Consider the following 20,049-nt stretch of genomic DNA (forward strand, 5'->3'; position numbering starts at 1 on the left):
ATACTGTAGAAATAACCTCAAATTCTCTGCAGCTGGTAGGAGTCTCCTAGGAGCAGGACGTTGCTCCCAAGGAAGGAGGGTGAAATAATTTTGAAGGGGCCAGAAACCCCAAGGTGTGCCCCCTTGGCCACCTCCTGCAGAGGGATGCCCAGGACTGCCGTGAGCCCCACTTAGCAAGCTGTGTGAGACATGGGAGGGTCATCACAGCTGCACCCAGCCAGCCTCCAGGGGCCCCCATCTAATTGCCTTCTCTACTCGGGCTTCTCAGGTGAGGGCGGAGCCTCTATTTTTACCAAGGAGCCCTGGCTTTGACCAGGCCTTTGGCTGCATTTCTGTGTTTTAGCATTTACCACAGGGGCTTGAGTATCCTGCAACCTTTTTTTCTTTTTCTGTAGAAATAGTTTTGGCTTGATTATAAATATATTGTTTATTTTTAAAAAGAAAACAGACCATACGTTTGAAAACATAAAGAAGAAAGCAGGGGTGTCTGGGTGGCTCAGTCCCTGAAGTGTCTGCCTTCTGCTCACATCATGATCCCAGCGTCCTGGGATTGAGTCACTGTCAGGCTCCCTGCTAAGTGGGGCACCTGCTTCTCCCTCTCCCAACATCCACCTCTCCGCCTTTTGTGTATGTGCGCCCTTGCTCTCTTTCTCTCTAATAAATAAATAAAAATCTTTACAGAAGGAAGCAAAGTTACTTCTCAACATGTATTCTTTAATTTGCCGTGTATGTTTCCCACACCCAAGTTGTTACTGCGCTGACCGGGACCCAGAGCTGAGCGTGTGGATAGGATCAGAACCGAGCCTGTGACCACCTGCTCCCAGGCTGCTCTGGCTGGCCGGGGTCACAGCTGTGTGAGTCAACCAGCCTGAGGAAACAAGGCTGAGGGGTCAGTGCAAAGGTGGAGGGAGCTGGCAAGCAGTCAAGATCACAGCCTCGGTTCATAGAGGAGGGACGAAGACCAGGCAGAGAAGGTTGGGTTTTGAGTTTTTGTTGGTGTGTCAAGGACTTCACCAAGCTGGTGCCTGGTCAGGGACAACAGTCCTCGCACTTTCCCGAATCTTCGGCCATCTGCTTCCCTTGGCTCTTCCTTGTTCTAGCTTCCTAGTTCTAGCTTATTCCTGCCCCTTTGGTCTGCCTGTGATGTGCATCCTTAGCTTCACTATGAAGGTGGTCCCCATGGCCTGACGAGCCCCCATGGCTGCAGCCTCCCTTCTGCGGTTTTGGCTGTTCTAGCAAATGCATTAAAGTATTAGTAAAAATAGATCTTTTAGGCTAAAAAAAAAATGATTGTCAGAATCCTTTGATGTGGGGATTGTATATGTAAAAGTTTTACAAACCCATTTCCTGAACAGTCTTATTTTTCTCCCAAGTTCTTAGGAAAGTCAGAGCTTCTAGCTCCCCTGGCATTCTAATTCCAGACGTAGGTACATGGGAACCGCTGTGGGCTGGGCCCACCCTGGGAAAGCTTCCTCTTTGCCTCCACCTGGAACAAGGGTCTGGAGCAGGGTGGGAAGGGAGGGGCGGGCTGGAGGGGCTCTGCGGGCTGTTGAGTCATGTTTTGTGTGCCTCCCAGCCCTGCCTTCAGAACAGGAGGCCTGGCAGTGTTTCCACTGTTCTCAATCCCCCTGGGGCAGGAGCACACGGTGGAACTGGGCCAGGTTTAATCCTCCATGAGGTTTCTGGAAGACCTGTCACACCTTGCATAATTCTAAAGGGTTGGTTATTAAGTATTTGCTCCCTCCCCCCATTCACGAATATTTCATTTCTTTTCTTTTTTTTTTAAGATTGATTGATTGATTGAATTATTATAGACATAGACAGAAAGAGAGTCAGAGATAACAGCAGGAGGGAGAAGCAGGCTCCATGCTGGGAGCCTGACGCGGGACTCGATCCCGGAACTCCAGGATTGCGCCCTGGGACAAAGGCAGGCGCCAAACCGCTGAGCCACCCAGGGATCCCCGAATATTTCATTTCTTAAAGGACATTGTAGCAACACTGAAAGAATGTTTTGATATGAGTGTGGGGTCCTGAAAGGCCCAAGGATCTTTCATCCGTCTTTCCCGTCTCTTCTGCTCACAAGAACATCCGTGTGCCATTGGCTGCTCACTGTGTGCCAGGCCTCACACTCAGTGTTGTCAATGCATTTGAAGAGACCTCCCAGGTCCCCCCACACTATTCCCACAGCTCATTCTCAAACCAAGCCTGTCTTCACGAGTCAGCTATTTGGTCTCTGCACTTCATCACCAAGTATCACACTCCTCTGTGGGCCAGCACTTTGTGAGTTCTTGGTATGCCTGGATTCTGTGTGTGCTTCTAGTCACTTTGCTTAGACCATTCTGCTTAATACTCTGAAGAACCCTGTGAAGTATGCTCTAAGGATACCCTGTGCTCCTTGATGAGGAAAGCAGGCCGGTGCATTAAGAGACTTGCCCAAAGATGTGCAGTGATGAAAGTGTCCCAGTAAATGGCCACATAATGTTTGTCTCTGAGTACACACCATAGTTTGTTCAGCGATTCCCCATAGGGAGCTCTTTAGCTGTTTACAGTTAGGATATAGTTTTGGTTTTGGTAACCAAGGTCAAAATAACAAGGGTGAAGTTGATACAGTCTTAACATAAGCTGCTACAGCAGCTCCTAGGCCTTTTCTATTACATTGTTGTGTTACCCAGTGTCCATCTGATGGCCTACTCTGGCTGCTGCAGCTCCTGCCATCACATCCTCATTCTGGCCATTGAAAAGGAAAAAGTGAAGAAGACATTCTGTTCTTCTTCATGGCATGCCTATTTGCATCCCATTAACCACCACGGTCTCATGGTTGCAGGAGAGGCAGCGAAGCATTGTCATTTGGGCGACTGTGTGCCCAGCTGAAACTATTCACTGTAGGATGTGTATCCAGGGAACTAGCTGCCTCTGTCATAGTCTGCCTTTTAACCACCCATGTATTTGTCTGTCGTCTTCCAAAATAAAAACACTCCTCCTTATCAAAGGAGGCAGCCTCAAGTCCCGCTTATGACGACACCCTGTAAAGTATAGGATCTCTGGTGACTAGTGCATCCCTCCATCATAGCATTACAGGTGGTCCTCTGTGAAATGCTGAGCTGAGCACAAGGAAAGGGGAGGTGGCCCCAACTCTTCAGTTGGAAAAGAGAAGAGCAAGAAGCACACTCACTAGTCATAGACATTGTTCATGCCAGTTCCCACAGGGCCAGGCCCTGTGTCTGTATTCTGGAAGGATCTCTGCCCACCAGCTCCCTGGCCTCATCTCTGCCTGTCTCACTTGAGTGGTGACTTCTTTGAGGCCTCCTGAAGCCATAGGCTTGCCGGGCTGGTGCCCGATCTCCAGCCACATGGCAGCTGCTTGAGAAAGATGTGGCATTCCTTCTCCCACAGCCCATTGCTTGGAGCCACTAAAAGCCACATCAGCATCCTTGTGTACACTGATGCTCACTTCCCCATGCATCCAGTCCCCAAAGAGTTCTTCTCTCTCTGCCTATTTCTCTCTCTCTCTCTTTTTAAGATTTTATTTACTTATTAGAGAGAGAGCAAGAGAGCATGAGCAGGGGGAGGGGCAGAGGGAGAGAGAGAGAAGCAGACTCCCTGCTGAACAGGGAGCCCTATGTGGAGCTCAATCCCAAGACCCTGAAATCTTTTCCCCCCCTTTTTTTAAATTTTGATTTATTATTTATGATAGTCACACAGAGAGAGAGAGAGAGAAAGGCAGAGACACAGGCAGAGGGAGAAGCAGGCTCCATGCACCAGGAGCCCGACGTGGGATTCGATCCCGGGTCTCCAGGATCACGCCCTGGGCCAAAGGCAGGCGCCAAACCGCTGTGCCACCCAGGGATCCCAAGACCCTGAAATCTTTTTTTTTTTTTTTTTTTATTTTATTTTTTATTTATTTATGATAGTCACAGAGAGAGAAAGAGAGAGAGGCAGAGACACAGGCAGAGGGAGAAGCAGGCTCCATGCACCGGAAGCCCGATGTGGGATTCGATCCCAGGTCTCCAGGATCGCGCCCTGGGCCAAAGGCAGGCGCCAAACCGCTGCGCCACCCAGGGATCCCCAAGACCCTGAAATCTTGACCTGAGCCAAAAGCAGATGCTTACCCAACCAAGCCACCAGGTGCCCCATTCTGCCTTTTTCTTATGTCTAGAATGAAGATCACTGTATTTATATTGATATCAATAAGGATTAAACAAGCTCTTTTTATCTCCAACAATTTCCTAGCTGGTGGGGCAGGTGATGGGATTCCTCCCTAAGGACCAGATGGAAGTGAAAGTGAGCACCCCAGTCACCCCCAAATCACTTAGGCTCCTTCATGCCTGAGCAGGACCAGAAGCAGCCTTCCATGCTGTGATCTTTGACCTGTTGTTGAAGACAGTGGCTTCATGTGCAACCACAGGATGTTGATTTGCCTCAACTTCCAGGAGCCTTTGGCTCCCATGTGGGCCCAGGGACTGTGCATGTGGCCCCAGGGACTGTGCAAGCCTCGGGGAGACCCTAAGTATGGGAACTCTAGAGCAAGAACATTTCAGAGGAGCTTGAATGAGATGTAATTCACATAGCAGGCAGCTAACCCACTCAGATTGTCCAGGTCAGTGGTTTTGAGTCTGTTCACAGTTGCACAGCTACCACCACAGTTGATTTTAGAATATATGTCTCACCCCTGACAGCCAGCCCACCATTGCCTCCAGCCCTGGGCTGCCCCCCAACTCCTCTGTCTCTGGACAATAGGGCAGGGATCCTGGAGAGAGATCTGAAGTGCTGTCCCTCCCAGTGTAGGTGCTTGCTTGCCAGAGCTGTGCTCCAGGCTGGGGCAGTGAGTGCTAGAGTGCACACGCCCACCCGAGGCTGGGATACCTCGCGCTGAAGGCGGGCGCGCAGTGTGTGGTTGGGATCAGGTCAAATGTGAAGCACCTCCAAGAGAATAGCTTTAATTGCAAAACATGCTCATTAAAACTCCACAACCAGGGCCCTAAACCGGAATGAAAATATTATAGGGAGAGAAGTAATTGGTGAACCCGGGAGCACCCTGGGGAGAGATGCCTGTTTAAAATTAAGTAGCTTCCTAGTGTTTTTCCTCTTAGGTAGGAGACAGTTTGCCTCAGGATAATTTCTGGAAGAGTGAGTCAGGAGCTGCTTTTGAAATAGCTGCTGCAGTAAATAATATGAAAATGTTTATTGTTAAACCGTAATTGGAAATGACTCTTACGGTAGGAAATTGGCCCGTTTGAATCAGTTATAGATGGTGTTTGATTTTGTTACTAATTTGCTAACCCAAATCCCTGACCTACAAAATGTTGTGTTTGATTTTACTAAAAACTCCACCTGTGTGCACATATTATCTGGAATCTTTGTTTTTGAACTGGAAAGTGTCTGTTCAGAGTCTCCTGTTTTATTAGCAAAGAACACACAACTACAGAGGCCAAGGCAGTAAACTCACTAGAGGTTCTAAGCCACTCTTCTTCCTGTATGCTGTTTCCTTCCATGTCAGTCTCCACCCTACACCTCGCCCTCACAGGGGACTCAGCAGTGGGCCCCCCCACCCCCACCCCGGGCACCTCACTCACCTCCTGAGAATCACACTGTGGTGTGGGGGTGGTGCAGCCCCAGCTGGCCTGGAGCCTGGCCTCCCCATCCCCATTCCAAGGATTCTATGCTAGCTCTTGTCTTCACCTGAAACCCTGTTTTCTGACATTCCGTTCTGCCTTGTGACCTCTGCCATAAGCCAGAAGCCACATCCTCTTTCTGGTTGCCTTGATGATTGTAGGATGCTATGATCTTGTGTTAGCATGAGGACTTTCACGGTGTGGGATGTCAGAACTCCAGCTGTGTGCCCTTTTGGCAGGTAGTAGAATGTAGCTTGTGTTGATTTGCAGCTGATGAAGGAAGAGACCAATGGTAAAAGACAGACACAGTGCCTTTAAATACTCATCATTACTGCTTCCGTATTGAACACTGTAGGACGGGGCTGCATGCGGGTGCGTGTGTGCACGTGTGTGCCTGTGTGTGTGAATGCATGAGTGCGTGTGTGTGTGTGTGTGTGTGTGTGTGTGTAGCCCTCAAGCATCTCCCAGGTTCCAAACTCTTTCCTTCCTTTTCTGGTTTGGAGACGGCAGCCCATCCTTGGCCATGAGCTGGGACAGATGCTGGCTCGGCTCTGAGTCCTACAAGAGCTGACAGGCCTCCAGGTCTGGGGAGACTGGAGGCCTCAGAAAGCGTCGGAGGAAAATGTTGTGATGTAACTTTTAGCCAAAGTACTGATGAAGGAAATTTCTGCTGGGTTGCGGGAAAACTAAGGAAAGTGGGAGCAACATCAAACGTTTCTTTAACTATGGCTTACAAGAGGAAAATTGCAGAATATGTTTAAGTGGCCACGAGGGGCCTTACGCAGGACCTTGGGGGTGATGTTGACATGACAGGACAGATACCCCAACCCCCACCCTAACGCTGGTGCTTAGACTGCATCTCCCAGAACTAGTGCAGCATCAGGAAATGGTGTCAGAACGCCTTCGTTCTCATTTTAGGTTTGAAACTATGAAGCTGGTACCTGTGGGTTCAACAGCAGCCTGGTACTTTGCTCCCCACCTTGGCTAAGACCCCCAGTCCTCATGCTCTTGCTTGGGTGTCTCTGGAAGAATCCGTACTGGCCAGTCCAGCCGGTTTGAGTTACGGACTTTCTCTGGAAGTTGCAGGCAGCCTGACTGTTAGAGCAGACGCTTGCATATGCTGCTGAGTCATTTCATGAGCGTGGAAAGCTCAAGAGTACTCCTGTGGGCTCACAGACACTCACTGCCTCTTGGGTGTCCAGAACCTGTTTTGACCTACTCTTAAATCTAGTTTTTTAAAAACTATTTTACTAAGAGAAAAAAGGGAATTCAGATGAAGAGGGTGTTTACTGCGTCCCTGGGAGTTTGGAGGTGTACTCGCTATGTAAACAAATAACATGAGCAGGAGTGAACCAGCAGCCTGCTGGCGGAGGCTTCGTGTGGTCACGCTGGGGAGGACTTTCACACTTCTCGAGCTGTGAATCACTTGGCATAACCTGAGCACCTTTCCAGAACTACTGGGAGAGCACCAAAGGTGGGAGTTTACATCCATCCTCTCCAGGCCCCGCCCCACGACACCCCCCATATTTTACAAAGAGCCTTATCTAAGCAATTGCTACAGGCAAGACTGTCGCTTGTCTCTGCACAGGCAGCCTGTTCTCATTTGGTTTTGTGTTTTTGTTTGTAACTAAGTCCTGCACTTAGCAACCTGTTAAGGACTTGTCCGTCTAGAAGGTAAGTGTGCTGGATAAGTAACGTCCAGATTTTACAGGTAGATGTTCCTTGGAGGCAGGCGACCCAGGGTTCCTGTGGCACACACAAGGTGTGACTTGGATATGTGAGGCTGGGTTGGTTTGCATGCAGTCACCTGCCAGTAGAGAAACTGAGATGCTGAGGATGCTGCTTGTCATAGGGTGTCTGTCTTTTCCACTTGCTGCATGAACGGTAATCATGGAATTTCAGTCTCTCAACAAGCTTGGGTACCCAGCGGCCATGCTGGTAGATGGGAAATGACGCTGTGTGTCAGAGCCTCTGCTAGGGACTCACCTGGGTTCATAACTCTCTCTTCACATGTGCGGGAAAAGGAAGACCCATATCAGTGTTAGCAAGTGTCCTGATGAAAGCAGCACACATAGGATTTTTGGTTCACTCCCTGAACTACAAAATGACGGTGGGGTTCTGTTACAGAAGGCAGTTATGTGGTGACCTAGAACATTCCTCTGCCAACTCCCACCTCCGCCTTCTCCCCGCCTGTTCTGCACTGACCTGTGTCCTCTCTCTTGTTACAGGTGCACTTTTCGGTTCCCCAGCACGGCCATAAAGATCCAGTTCACATCACTATACCGTCAGGAGGAAGCCCCGGCGTCTCCCCTCCGGCCCCTCTACCCGCAGATCTCCCCTCTGAAGATTCACATTCCGGAGCCGGATCTCCGCAGCTTGGTCAGCCCCATCCCGTCCCCAACTGGCACCATCAGGTGAGTGACCTCCTCTGGCCTGTGCGCAGCCCACCGTGAGCCTGGGCCACACAGTCCCCTCCACAGAGGAAGAGGAAGATGACACAGAAGTTCTAGGTCTTATACAGCATTCTGTGTGTTTCTGGAAAATTGCACAGGGATGGAAATTTTGGAACTATTTTAAGTGCATCAAGGGACTTGACGACTTAAAGAAAATCTCTGGAGAATTCTCTCACAGAGTGAGAAGTCCCTGCCTCCTTAATCACTTTTCAGTTTGCAGTTCTGTGTAGTAGGGGCTTTCTTAAAAAAAAAAAAAAAAAAAGCACAGGCATGATTTTTTTTTTAAGACATTGAAAATATTTTCAAGTCATATCTGCATATCAGGATTTGAACTTTGTTTTTCTAAACTTTATTGGTGAAGTTTTAGGACTCGCTCTGGATTTTGAAGGAGGGAACATCCTCAAATGTTCTCATCATTGGCATGATGTACAAAGAAGCTGTAGGGGAAGGTTTCAGGGAGATCTACATAGATGGAGACTAGCCAGGCTCTTGACTCAGTGCCACGCAAGTCCTGCCTTCTACCCATTCTGTTACCTGTCTCAGGGTCAAGATTTATACATGTTAAACTATTTTAGAACTTTGTTAAGGACATTCTCAGTGAAACTCGCTTTCCTTTTACTGCGTGTATGACCCCTGGGGTGCGGTGACCACTGTGCATTTTGGTGCTCCCACCACAGCACCAGCAGCCTCCCCCATGGCCAGTGTGTCATCGGTGTAGATGTCAGACCTGGAAAAGGCAGGTCACATCACTTCCTACAGGGGCCCCTGAGCCACACTTTGAAAATGGCTGCTCCAGTGGCAGGAGCTTTGCTGTCTCTGCAGCCGTCTTGTCGGATGCTGTGCCTTCCCTCACTGAGTGTCCCTGCTCCAGAGGTCCTCATGTTCTAGAACTGCGTATCCCCCATTCTTTCTGTAATAATCATGCCTCACCCATGCCTCTTATTTTCCTGCCGGGACGTGTTGCTGACATACTGGGAACAGTATACATTGAGCTGGCTTGGAATTGGTGTCCTGCAGAGCCAGTGAGTAGGTGTGACTTGCTCTTACAGAGAGAATGGTAGGGACAGTGCTGAACGGGACGTGGCCTGGAACTCAAGACTAGGACCCAAATTCTGGCTCTAGCCAAGTATCTAGTTAATAGAGAACCAGGGGCAACTGAGGCAGGCCCCTGCTGCCTCATTGGGCCTTGTTTACCTTGTTGTAAAGGGAAACTCAGAGGTCCCAACTCTGGCAGACGGGGACAAGCAGCTGCTTACCAAAACCCAGGAGTGCGTTAGGTCCTGTACTTAGCACTGGGCCTGCAGTGTCTCAACTACTACTTGCGTTTATTTCAGGTTTCTAGAATGGCTCTGCTTTAAAACCCCAAACTGATCATGTGATCCCATTGTTGTTTCAGGCGGCTAACTTGAACTTATTCTAGAACCTGAGTTTTATGGTCACGCCATGAAAATGTTCCTACACTTGCTTACCTGTGTGTAGTTCATCTGTGAGTAAGAAGTCGTATATAGTGAGATGGTGTAGCCACGTGGAAAAACAGTCCAGCTCTTCCTCGCAGTGCTGAAGGGCCACTCTGTGAGCCAGCCACTCACCTGAGCAGCAGGAGGTTCAGGCAAGAGCTTGCACACAAGGGCTCAGGGCAGCATTATTCATAATAGCCCCGAAGCAGAAGCGACTCAAATGTCTGTCATCTAATGAGCGGCTAAGTCAAATGTGGAATATTTACAATGGAATGTTGTTTGGCCATAAAAAAGGAATGAAGTGCTGACACCTGGCATAACTCAGATGACCCATGGAAACATAATGCAGAGTGAAGGCAGCCAGATGCAAAAGACCGCACACCGTTATGATCCATTGATAGGAAATGCTGGAACAGGCGGATCTAGAGAAAGACTGGCAAGTGGTTGCCAGGGGCTGGGGGTCAGAGGAAGTGCCAGCCAGCTGGTATGGCATTTGTTTCTGGGGCAATGATGCAAACGCTTTGGAATCAAACCGTGGTGATGGTTGCACAACTCTTGAGTATACCGAAAACCCCTCAGTTCTTTAATGGGGGAATGACATCTCCGTGAAGCTGATACCGAAACTTGCCTGTGCTGACCCCTTTACCCAGCAGTACTGTAAAGCAGCAGTGGACACAGGGACCAGCAATGTTTCACGCCTGTGCCGCTGGCAGCTGGGGGCTGGTCCTGGGCAGTGAGGGGCTGGTCGTGGAGGACCTTTGGCACCCAGCAAAACCCGAGCAGTTGGTCGGCATGGGATTGTTAATTATCAGTGTATAGTACAGCCAAATAGATGCATTCTAAGAGAGAAAAATATGTTGGCTTATACCTGGAGGGCTTCAGAAAATAAATATATCTTCCAGTAATATTCCAAATCAACACAGTAGCCACCTGGTTAAGATATTCAAACCAGGCTTCGGGCGTTCCTGTAGTTTTTGTGTTGGAAGGGAGGCTGTAGCCGGAAGCAGTTAAGGGAGCTGTTGAAGCAGAATTGGGACTTGAAGCAGGTGTGGCTTGTGAGGGGCCAGCCCTGGGGCCAGCCCTGGGGGGGAGCTGTGGGGTTGGGGGGGACGCTGTGTCCTGGGCTCCCCTTCTCCTGTTCATCTGGCAAAAGATATGGGGAGAAGATAGTCATGGTGGGACCAGCCCTCTCTCCCATTTTTGGCCTTTAAATATCACAGAGGATTTCTGTTTACATCCGTTTATCTTGGCACTGTGGAATCCAATCGAGTGTTTAGAAACCTCGGAGGCCGCAGTGGTTTCGCTTGCCAAGATCCTGCTCCTCTCCTGGGCTGTGGCGGGGTGGAGCCTCGGGTTTACTAACTGCCACCACCCCTGCTCTCACCACCTCTGCTCTAATCCCTGGGACGCTCCCTCCCACCCCTCCCATGACTGAGGAGGGGAGGAGGGCCCATCTCTGCAAGGGGTGGGGTGGAGGGGGCTGGCACCCCCGCGGCTGTCGCTGCCCGTCCTTCTGACGACACAGTGGGAGGGGAGGACACCTCTTCTCCTAGTTTGGTCCTCCCTCGTCCTGCTCCTGCTATTGGCCAGCTCCCCGCGTTGCCTGGGGGCCCCGGTGTGGGTTGCTTTTCTCCCAGGCCCCAGTTTCTCCAGCGCCCTGCCCCGGGTCTCTGTCCCCTCCAGGGTTTTCTGAGCCACTGGAGTCCCTGTAGGAACATTCTCTCCAACCAACAGCCCCCGCCCCACCCTCCGACCCTGCCCGCCTTCCTTTCTGTTTGACCTTTTTTTTTTTTTTTTTTTTTTTGCTTCCCCAGCGCTGTGGGCCAGGGGGTGTGGCCGCCTGTGGTTGGGTTTGTTTTGTTTTTGGGCGTTTGTTTGTGTTTTTTTTTTTTTTTCACTGATGTACTCCACCCAGAAAATGAATGAATGCTCTTTGAAATAAATTCTGCTGTCTTCAGCAGCATTTTGCTGACTTTTTTTTTTTTTTTTTTTTTTTGCAAAGAAGTGTTTTTAGGAAGAAGAAATCGATTAACCGTTTTCTGGGTTTTACAAAACAAGAGACCAACCTATAAAGAGTCCTCAGAGCTAAGAGTTTTAAAGCCAGAGCTGAAATGAAGCGGGAGGAAAGAGGAACTGGTTGTCACTAAGAGCCAGACTTTACAAGCTGCTTCTTTAAGAAGCTTTTCCTTGATTTTTTTTTTCAGGGTAGAGATCAAAAACCAGAGTAATTTGTGCTGGGAAGTCTGGCAAAGTCTAGGCCACTGCCTTCAAAATGAAACCACCCCTAACCGTCATCTTCAGGTGCAGTTCCACCTCATTGGTGGTTGGAGCTCGGCTGCCCGCCCTTCCCTGTCATCTGTCCCGTCCCAGGAGAAGTGCTTGTGTCCCTCCGCAGACGGGCCCTTGCATAGGGTGGCGGGTCCTTCCATGGAGTGACGTATCTTTCCTTGGGGTGATGTTTCCTGCGTCACCGCTCCCAGCTCGGCCTCCAGACACTTCCTGTCGTGCCAGCCGAGGCCCTCGCCTGGTGGTCTTGGAGCACGTCATCCGTGGCTCACCTGGGGGCCACTTCCTGGCACCTGTACCTGTGGACTCCCACCCTGCCCCCCCGCCCTGGGCCCTTTCCCTGCCCAAGAGGTCCAGGGAAATAAAAATTGGCTTATCCACACAGAAAGGCCGGCCCTCCATGTTCTTTGTATTTTCCCTTCTGCCAAAATCCATGCCACGGTGTGTTTTGGCTCTAGAATGTGGAGAGAAAGTTCTTATCTTTATGGAGGTGGCCGTGTCCCGGTTCATGGACACATCTTACGGGCCCTTTGAAGGTTCATGCTTTAAGTGTTCTTGGCCGAGCCTTCTGGGTGTCGCCCGGCCTGTGGGCACATGACCCAGTGACGGAGGGCCCTTCCCAGGCCTCACACTCTGGGCGGTAGGAAGCAGGAATAACCTGGAGAACAGGAGCTGAGTGGGCGCGGGGGCTGCGTGCCCCTCAAGGTCTGCACCAGGCGGGCTGCTCCTCGGCATGCACACACCTTGTGATGTCTGGGCTGATGACTTGCCGACTGTTGTGTGCGGGGCAGGATGCATTTCAGAAATGACCTATGCTTTTGAGCTTCACAGGATTCCGCAGCATCGCATTATTCTTAAGCATCCCTAAAGAGAGGTCTCAGAAGCTGCCCTCTGGGGACCTTCTTTCCCTGTTCTCCTATTTTTTTCAGACTACAGAAAGACTGTATGCAGTATACAGAACTCAGACATTTCAGAAAATGAAGCTCCCCCCACTGTGCCATTCCCAGGACAGGTGCACGGGGCACGTCTCTAAATGCTCCCAATGGCTCACTTGGAGATCAGATGCTGGCCAGCAGATTGCGCATAACGGTTGAGCGTGGTTCTAGCTGGTGGCACCAATGCTGATTGTGTTGAAGCTTTTACAAAGTTGGGTTTTTATCAAAGGGATAAAAGAACCAAAGGGTACAAGAACCAAAATGTCCACCACGGTGGCACCACGGGGACAGTCCCTGCCCGCCTCAGTGCTCTGCCAGTGTTTGCTCGTCTCTGCATGGCCCACTATGCGATTCTCTGGGCCTCTCGGTGTGTCTTGTGTCGACTTCCTAGGTGGAAATTAGGGGTTTTGTTTTCCGTCCCCACCCTGGCACCTCAGGACTGTTGGGTCAGTGAGTGTTGGCGATTTCTTAGCCTGTCTGTGCCAGCTGCAGTGCCTACTTTTCCTTGCTCCTGCTCCGGCTGTCCCCGCCTGGGGGGTCTTTGGGCCTGTCTGCTGTGTTTGGTTCAGGCTCGGTGTCCCTGTGACTGGCACATCCACCCTCTGCCCCCATCAGTGTCCCACGCTCCCAGCTCCGTCTGTCATGACCTGTTGGGAAGACCCTCCTTGGATGCCCAGTCTCCTTCTACCTGGACCAGCCTGGGGCACCTCCGACCCTGGGATCGGCTTCCCGGTAATTCTGGGAGCTCCTTCTGCTCAGTCTGTCTTTCCATTTCCCTGATCTCCTCAGTTTTTATCAGGGAACATCCTCTAGCTGCTTCCTAGGAAAGAATTCAAGACAGGTAAATTAAAAAAAAAAAAAAAAATCTTCCATGCCAGAAAATCATCATTCTCCTCCATTCACACTCTCTCCTCTGTGGACACATTTTTTTTCCTGACAACTTACAATCACTGTCTATCTTTGAGTGTTGTCGTTAGAGAGGTTAGTACTCCTCTGGCTCAGACCCTCTCAGACCCGCTGTTTGCAGTGTCCATGCATTTGGGGCGCCGGGAGATGACCCTCTTGTTTCCGTGGAGCTTCCCCCCTGCTCATACCCCTCACTGCCCTCCCTTCCGTTCCTGGTGGCTTCCTGGGCCTTTTGGGGGCTTTCTGGCTATACTTACTGAACTTGCCTTTCTCCTCTTTTTAAAATTCTAAGGACGTTTCCCTGTCTTCTGCAAGTGCATTAGCAGCCTTCTCACCAGCTAGTCACCATGGTCTGTGCCATTCTGGGGTTGAGGCCACACTCTGTTTCGCTCTTTTCACCCCCTGCTGCCCCCTGCTTGCCTGTGTGGGCACCACCAGGTCCCCCCCACCCCACATGCCACAACCCCAGGGCACCTAGGACCGGCAGGCACCTGAGTGGGTGTTGAGGGCCCTGCAGGGCTTGGGGGCACCCTGGACAGGTGGCAGCAGACACCATGGGAAAGGCTCACTGTGGGCACCAGGGACAGACTTCATCAGCTGCCCTGTTATGCATGGGCATAGAAAAAATGCATGCATTTTCCTCAGCTTAAATTCTTACCATCATAGTTAGACCTGGAAACACCTTTTCCCATCAGGCTGTTCATTCTTTTCCAATATTTGTAAACATATGATGCAATGTCATTGCCAGGTATGACTTGCGTGGTTACAGGGGTCCGTCCTTGGGTTTGCCCTGGTGCCACAGCAGCCCCAATCCAGAGCAGCTGCTGGCAGGACAGACCAGCCCAAGCAGCCACCACCCAAAACCATAAACCTTTCTCACCTGAAACAAAAGCATGACTTAGGAGCTATTTTCCCACCAAAGGTAGAATCAGCGACCAATGGTCTAAAGTGCGCGTTCAGTTTCATTTCCACCTTTAATCTTGAACCAGGAAGAACAGGCATTTGTTTTGTGTGACATCTGGTAGGTCGCGGCTGCTCGGCCTCTACTGCTTTACTGTGTGCCTACATTGAGACTTCCCACACACCTGGGCAGTGGGGGACCCCCCACACCCACAAAGCGAGCAGTACTTTGCTCAAGCCTGGCGTCCCAGGAGGTCCCTACCATGTCCTCTCTCTCCTATTCCCTTCAGAGTTACACATGTGTGTTTGTACTTTAAGAATTATTTCCAGGGTGCCTTGTGGCTCAGTCAGTAGGGCAGGCAACTCTTGATCTCAGGGTTGTGAGTTCAAGCCCCATGATGGGCATGAAGCCTACTCCAAAAAAAAACCAAACTCCCCCCCCCCCCCACCCAGCTTTTGCTAGAAGTGAGGGAGATTTTCAGTGGGGCAGGATACAACTCTGGATGGGACACTGAGCATCCTGGTGGGCTTCCCTAGTGTGTGAGAGCCTTGCTGTAAGCCCCCGGGCCGCCATCTGACACTCACCCTCTGAGGCCCATCTGGGAGCCCAGCTCACCTGGCATCTTGCTGTCGTCCTTCTCTTCAGATGGCAGCATGATGCCAGGGCAGCTGGGTACCAGGCACAGCCCTCTCCGTGGAGGCCAGACTGTGGCGACAGCTGAGTGGGGTTCAGGGAGGAGCTAGCTGCTCTGAGGCCAGAAAGGCTGTGCACAGACACACGTTCTCCTGGGACAGGCCTGCTGGGCAGCTCTGGGGTCACAGCCGGGACCTGCCCAACCGTGCTCTGTCAGAGGGGCGATGGATGTGTTCAGGAACAAAGCAGGGTTGACAGGGCTGCCTTTGCCCGGTGCATCCAGCACTTCTGCATCGTTTGGCAGAACACAGTGCAGAGAACCTTCAGGAAAAGCCCCTCACATCAGGGTTGTGTGACCATCTAACCACAGCTTCATGCTGTGTATGGTGGCATTTATTTCCCAAATGGCTGCATTTGAGAAGCCTGCTTCTGAGCGTGTGAATGTGTTACTAGAGAGAGATTTTCTGTCCCCCTCCCACCCTGACATTACAAGCTTGGGTTTTATATATTTGGTTCTGAATTAAGTTAAGAAAAGCTGCTTTTATTACTGTTTCCTGCCTTTACTAAGCAAGCCTACTTGTGTTGTGGGAGTCTGTTCTCACACACCTATCTCTGCTGTGTCTGGGGGAACCCAGCAGAGAAGAAGACTTATCAGATAAGAGTCCTTGCAATCCGGGATGTCTGAGGGGCTCAGTTGGTGATGCGTTCTACTCCTGACCTCTGCTCAGGCCTTGATCCCCCTGCGCTGGGGCTGTGTGGTGTGCGCAGGTTCCTCACCACAAAGGAATAATGGCCAGAGTCAGCTGAGGTCCCTTTGTCCTGTCCTTCCTAGTACCTGTTGCATGAGGGAGACAGCCTCTGAGCTGTGATTGCTGACTGGGCCTGGGGGAAGAGGAAGGTTCTGGGGTGGGGGTGGGGTGCGTTTCCAGGAAGGAGCTGGGCAGCTGGGTCAGTGAGCATCGGAGTTGGAGTTTTGGGGATTGGGGAGGTATCTTGTCATTTGGGCAGAAGGGAAAGGATGTTTAGGCAGGGGAAATGGGACAGAGGGGAGGACGCAGGAGCACATAGGGCATGCTCTAAAACCTGGGGCCTCTGGATGGTTCCTGTAGGGTTCTGGCCTTGGAGGAGCTCTCCTGAAGGCAGGGGCCTGAGTTCTCTGTGACTTGAAGGAGGTGGAGTACAGGCACACTGGCCTTGTCCCTGCTCCTGGGACAGTAGGGGCCAGGGCACCCAGGGTCCTGCATGAGGCTGGCGAATGGGGCTCTGGTCAGCACCTAGCAGGGGCACCTCTTACCTGGGCTTGTTACCCACTTTTAGTGTTTGCATTGATTTCCTGTGAATATTATGTAACAGAATTAGTTTTCAGAATCAGAATTTCGTTGTAATTTGATAACCAAAGTCCACCTTGTTAACGAGAGGCATTGTGCCAATGCCTGTCGCTGGTGAGCTGGGCCAGGTGAGCTCCCGCAGGAAGCAGGCCAGGGTTCCTGCAGGCCTGGCACCAGCAGTGTGTGCTCAGAACCCGCTGGAACTGGGAGTGGCCTTGAGCCATGAGTGTGTCCAGCCCATGTATTTGGCTGCAGTTTCTCACTTTGGATTGGTACTGCAGCCCAGGAGAGAGAGCCAGCATCAGTAGAGGCTGGAGCAGTAGCTGTGGCACCAAGAAACTGGGGGCGGTCCGGCCCAGAGGTCCTCACACCCTCTCTCAAGTCTTCATCTCCCCAACCTTTGCCCACAGCGCCCTCGTGTGGACAGTGAGCATGCGACAGCAGCAGCAGGGCATGGTCAGCCCTGCCTACTGCTGGCTGTGTGCAGAGGGAGTGGGGACCCGAGTAGGGGGCCTGCTGAGTGGCTGCCATGTAAACCTGCCTCTCAGGGCCCACGGTTCCCCACCGCAAGCAGAAACTGCTGCTAGAATACCCCACATCGCACCTGCCATGCGTGGACGCAGACTGTTTTCTGGTTGCACTTGGTCTGTCCTTTATCAAAGGCCAGGTGCAGTGTCATGACAACACAGGAAAGAAAGGGGTCGAATTTCTCTGTCTCCCTGCATCACCCAGCCGGGTCCTGAAATCCTGTGACGTCAAGTCCTCCTCCTTTTCAGGATCATGTACTTAGGACCTGTTGTTTCTCTCTGCAGTGTTCCCAACTCCTGCCCGGCCAGTCCACGTGGAGCCGGGTCATCTGGTTACCGCTTTGTTCAGAATGTGACCTCAGACCTGCAGCTGGCAGCAGAGTTTGCAGCAAAGGCCGCCTCAGAGCAGCAGGCAGACACGTCTGGAGGGGACAGCCCTAAGGTCTCAGGCCTCACGGCGCATGGCCATGTGGTGACCGGGCATGGGGCACAGAGCAGCCACACACACGGCTGTGTGTGGCTGCTCCAGTGAGGGTGGCGGGCTTCTGGGGTGCCAGCCTGAAAATGAGCTGCACTCGGAGGCAGAACACTGGCTCTGCCTGCCCATCCCCCCCCACCCCGAGAGCAAGCATTTGCTCAATTACCAACATCACACTTAGGCCCCACGCACACTGTTCTTTCCCACTCTGCACCTCATTAGCATTCTATCCTCGTCCCATCTGTTGGTGACAGGACAGTTTCAGGGTTTTAATTAGTCTTTGAGAAGAATGACAAGGTTTTCCTTACAACTTTGTATTTCAGCTCATTCTCTTGTGATACCTGTTTTTAAACCAATCTGTAGAGGGAGAAATTTCAGAATTAAAGTATGATGAGAATTTGATTTTTCCTTGCATGGGGCAGGAATGGCTGTCCCTAGTTTTGTGCATGCACATCAGGGAAGTGGGTGGTGGTCCAGGGACCAGGTTAGGTGGGCACGCCCTTCCAGTCTGTCCCAATTGGTAGCAGGACACGCGGGGTAGAGGTGAGGGTGGTGGCTTGGAAGTCCTTCTGGAGCTAACGGCATGCCGCCTTTCTTCTCAGGACGAGTCGAAGCCACCGTACTCCTACGCTCAGCTGATCGTGCAGGCCATCTCGTCCGCGCAGGACAGGCAGCTAACACTAAGCGGGATCTACGCCCACATCACCAAGCATTACCCTTACTACCGGACAGCTGACAAAGGCTGGCAGGTGAGGCCTTGGGCCCAAGAAGCCAGATGAGTCCATAGTCTTGGAACAAGGGAGTCAACAGGCTGTGGTTTTCTGTGAGACGAACAGAAAGTGATAGAGGGTGTCTCTGTTGATGGCCCGTGGTGCATGTAAAATGAGCAATGGCCCCCTGAGTCCACATAGACTTCTCTCCCTCTGATGTGGAGAGGGATGTATGTATGTACCTCACGCTCACCCCACCTTACAGTGCTGCACTGTGTTGGAAATGGACTGTACACACGTGCTCCAGCAGCAGCCCACATGTCCCATCATGCCATGGGCCATGCAAGACATAACTAAGCTGTGTCACACTTGTTTGGGACCATTTTCCTCAAAGTTGCTCCTTCCCACTGGCCAGTTGACTTAGTGTAGGCTTCGAACCAGTACGCTCCTGGACTCCAGCTTGTCCTTCTATTGCACTTTGTCTACAAGGAACGCTGTGTTGAATTTTACAAGGAAACACGACCACTGTGCCTTTGCACTGCCCAGTAGAATACGAGCACCTAGCGGCCCCGTGGAGTGCTCTCGCTGGCATGAACGCCACCTGCCCCATCACCTCTAGTCTTGTGGCTGGGGTTCAGATTTGGGGCTGGTTTTCTGACTTACTAATTGGTGAGTATCTCTGCTTGCCCACAGAATTCGATCCGACACAACCTCTCCTTGAACCGTTACTTTATTAAAGTCCCTCGTTCCCAGGAGGAGCCTGGGAAGGGGTCTTTTTGGCGAATAGACCCTGCCTCAGAAGCTAAGCTCGTGGAACAGGCATTCCGAAAACGGAGGCAGAGGGGTGTCTCCTGCTTCCGCACCCCCTTTGGGCCTCTGTCGTCCAGGTAAGCCCCTGCTCTGCTCCTTGGGCAGAGTCTGTCTTCTCCCACTGTCCACATTCACAGGAGCAGTTTTGTGTTTTCCATCGAGACCACCTCAGGACCAAAGAACTTTATGATGGTACAGTTAGTACACTCACCACTGGCTGCTTCTCTGACATGTCAGTTCTCAGAAGCTGAAACGTAGGTGATGGTGGGAACAGTACCTAAACCAAAGGGGGTTAGAAGGGGACTGCAGCTCCCAGGGTTCCGTGGAAGCAAGCTCACTAGCAGGAGGGCTGGAGGGACCCAGTAAACCGCCACCCTGGCCCTGGTGAAATGCTGCACCCTGAGGGACACACAGAACAGGGCTTGTTGAGCTCACACAGGCTTTGTCATTGATGGAGCTGATGTTGGGATGTGGCCTCTGTCGGCCCTCTGGTCAGGGCCTCTCCTGCTCCATGCACTTGTAGTCAGCACGGTCTGTCAGGCTAAGCTGCCCATGGAGGGCCCAGAGGTCTTCCCGAGGTCACCAGTCCAGGGAAGGCATGGGTGAAGAATAGAGGACAGATGCTCTCTGAAATTCTTCCCCTGGAAGGAAATCTTGGAACCTGGTGCTTTGCACTTCGTTGTTTGTCAGACGTGATTCCACGAAAGACTGCTCAGATGTCCAGAAATGTCTGATACAGGGTCTGTCATGATTCTCAGTTCTGTAACCAAACTAAAAATTGGAGCAAAGGTGATGGTTGTACAGGTAAGGTAGGAACTCAGAACGTTCCAGCTGAGCTCAGATTTTCCAAAAGGCCCATTGCTTAAAAAGGAATTTGAGAGAGATTTTGTTAGAGGAACTGTGAGTTTGCTAGTGCTGCAGTAGCAGAGGACCACAGACTTGGTGGCCTGAATGCCCAGTACCCTTCTCTCACGCTTCTGCAGCCAAAGTTGGCAGCAGGGTGCGTTCCTCGG

The 20,049-nt window shown here is 51.5% G+C and overlaps 1 protein-coding gene across 1 annotated transcript in view; it reads left to right on the forward strand.

Annotated features, from left to right (window-relative positions):
* Positions 1-20,049, forward strand: part of FOXK1 (forkhead box K1) — a 67,972-nt gene that overhangs the window by 36,843 nt on the left and 11,080 nt on the right. The window contains exons 2-5 of the mRNA XM_072836850.1: positions 7,841-8,026; positions 17,324-17,480; positions 18,119-18,265; positions 18,920-19,113. Coding sequence (XP_072692951.1) covers positions 7,841-8,026; positions 17,324-17,480; positions 18,119-18,265; positions 18,920-19,113 — 684 coding nt within the window. The remainder of the gene's footprint in view (positions 1-7,840; positions 8,027-17,323; positions 17,481-18,118; positions 18,266-18,919; positions 19,114-20,049) is intronic.

This window comes from Canis lupus, chromosome 8 (assembly GCF_048164855.1).
Source record: "Canis lupus baileyi chromosome 8, mCanLup2.hap1, whole genome shotgun sequence".
Classification (NCBI taxonomy): domain Eukaryota; kingdom Metazoa; phylum Chordata; class Mammalia; order Carnivora; family Canidae; genus Canis; species Canis lupus.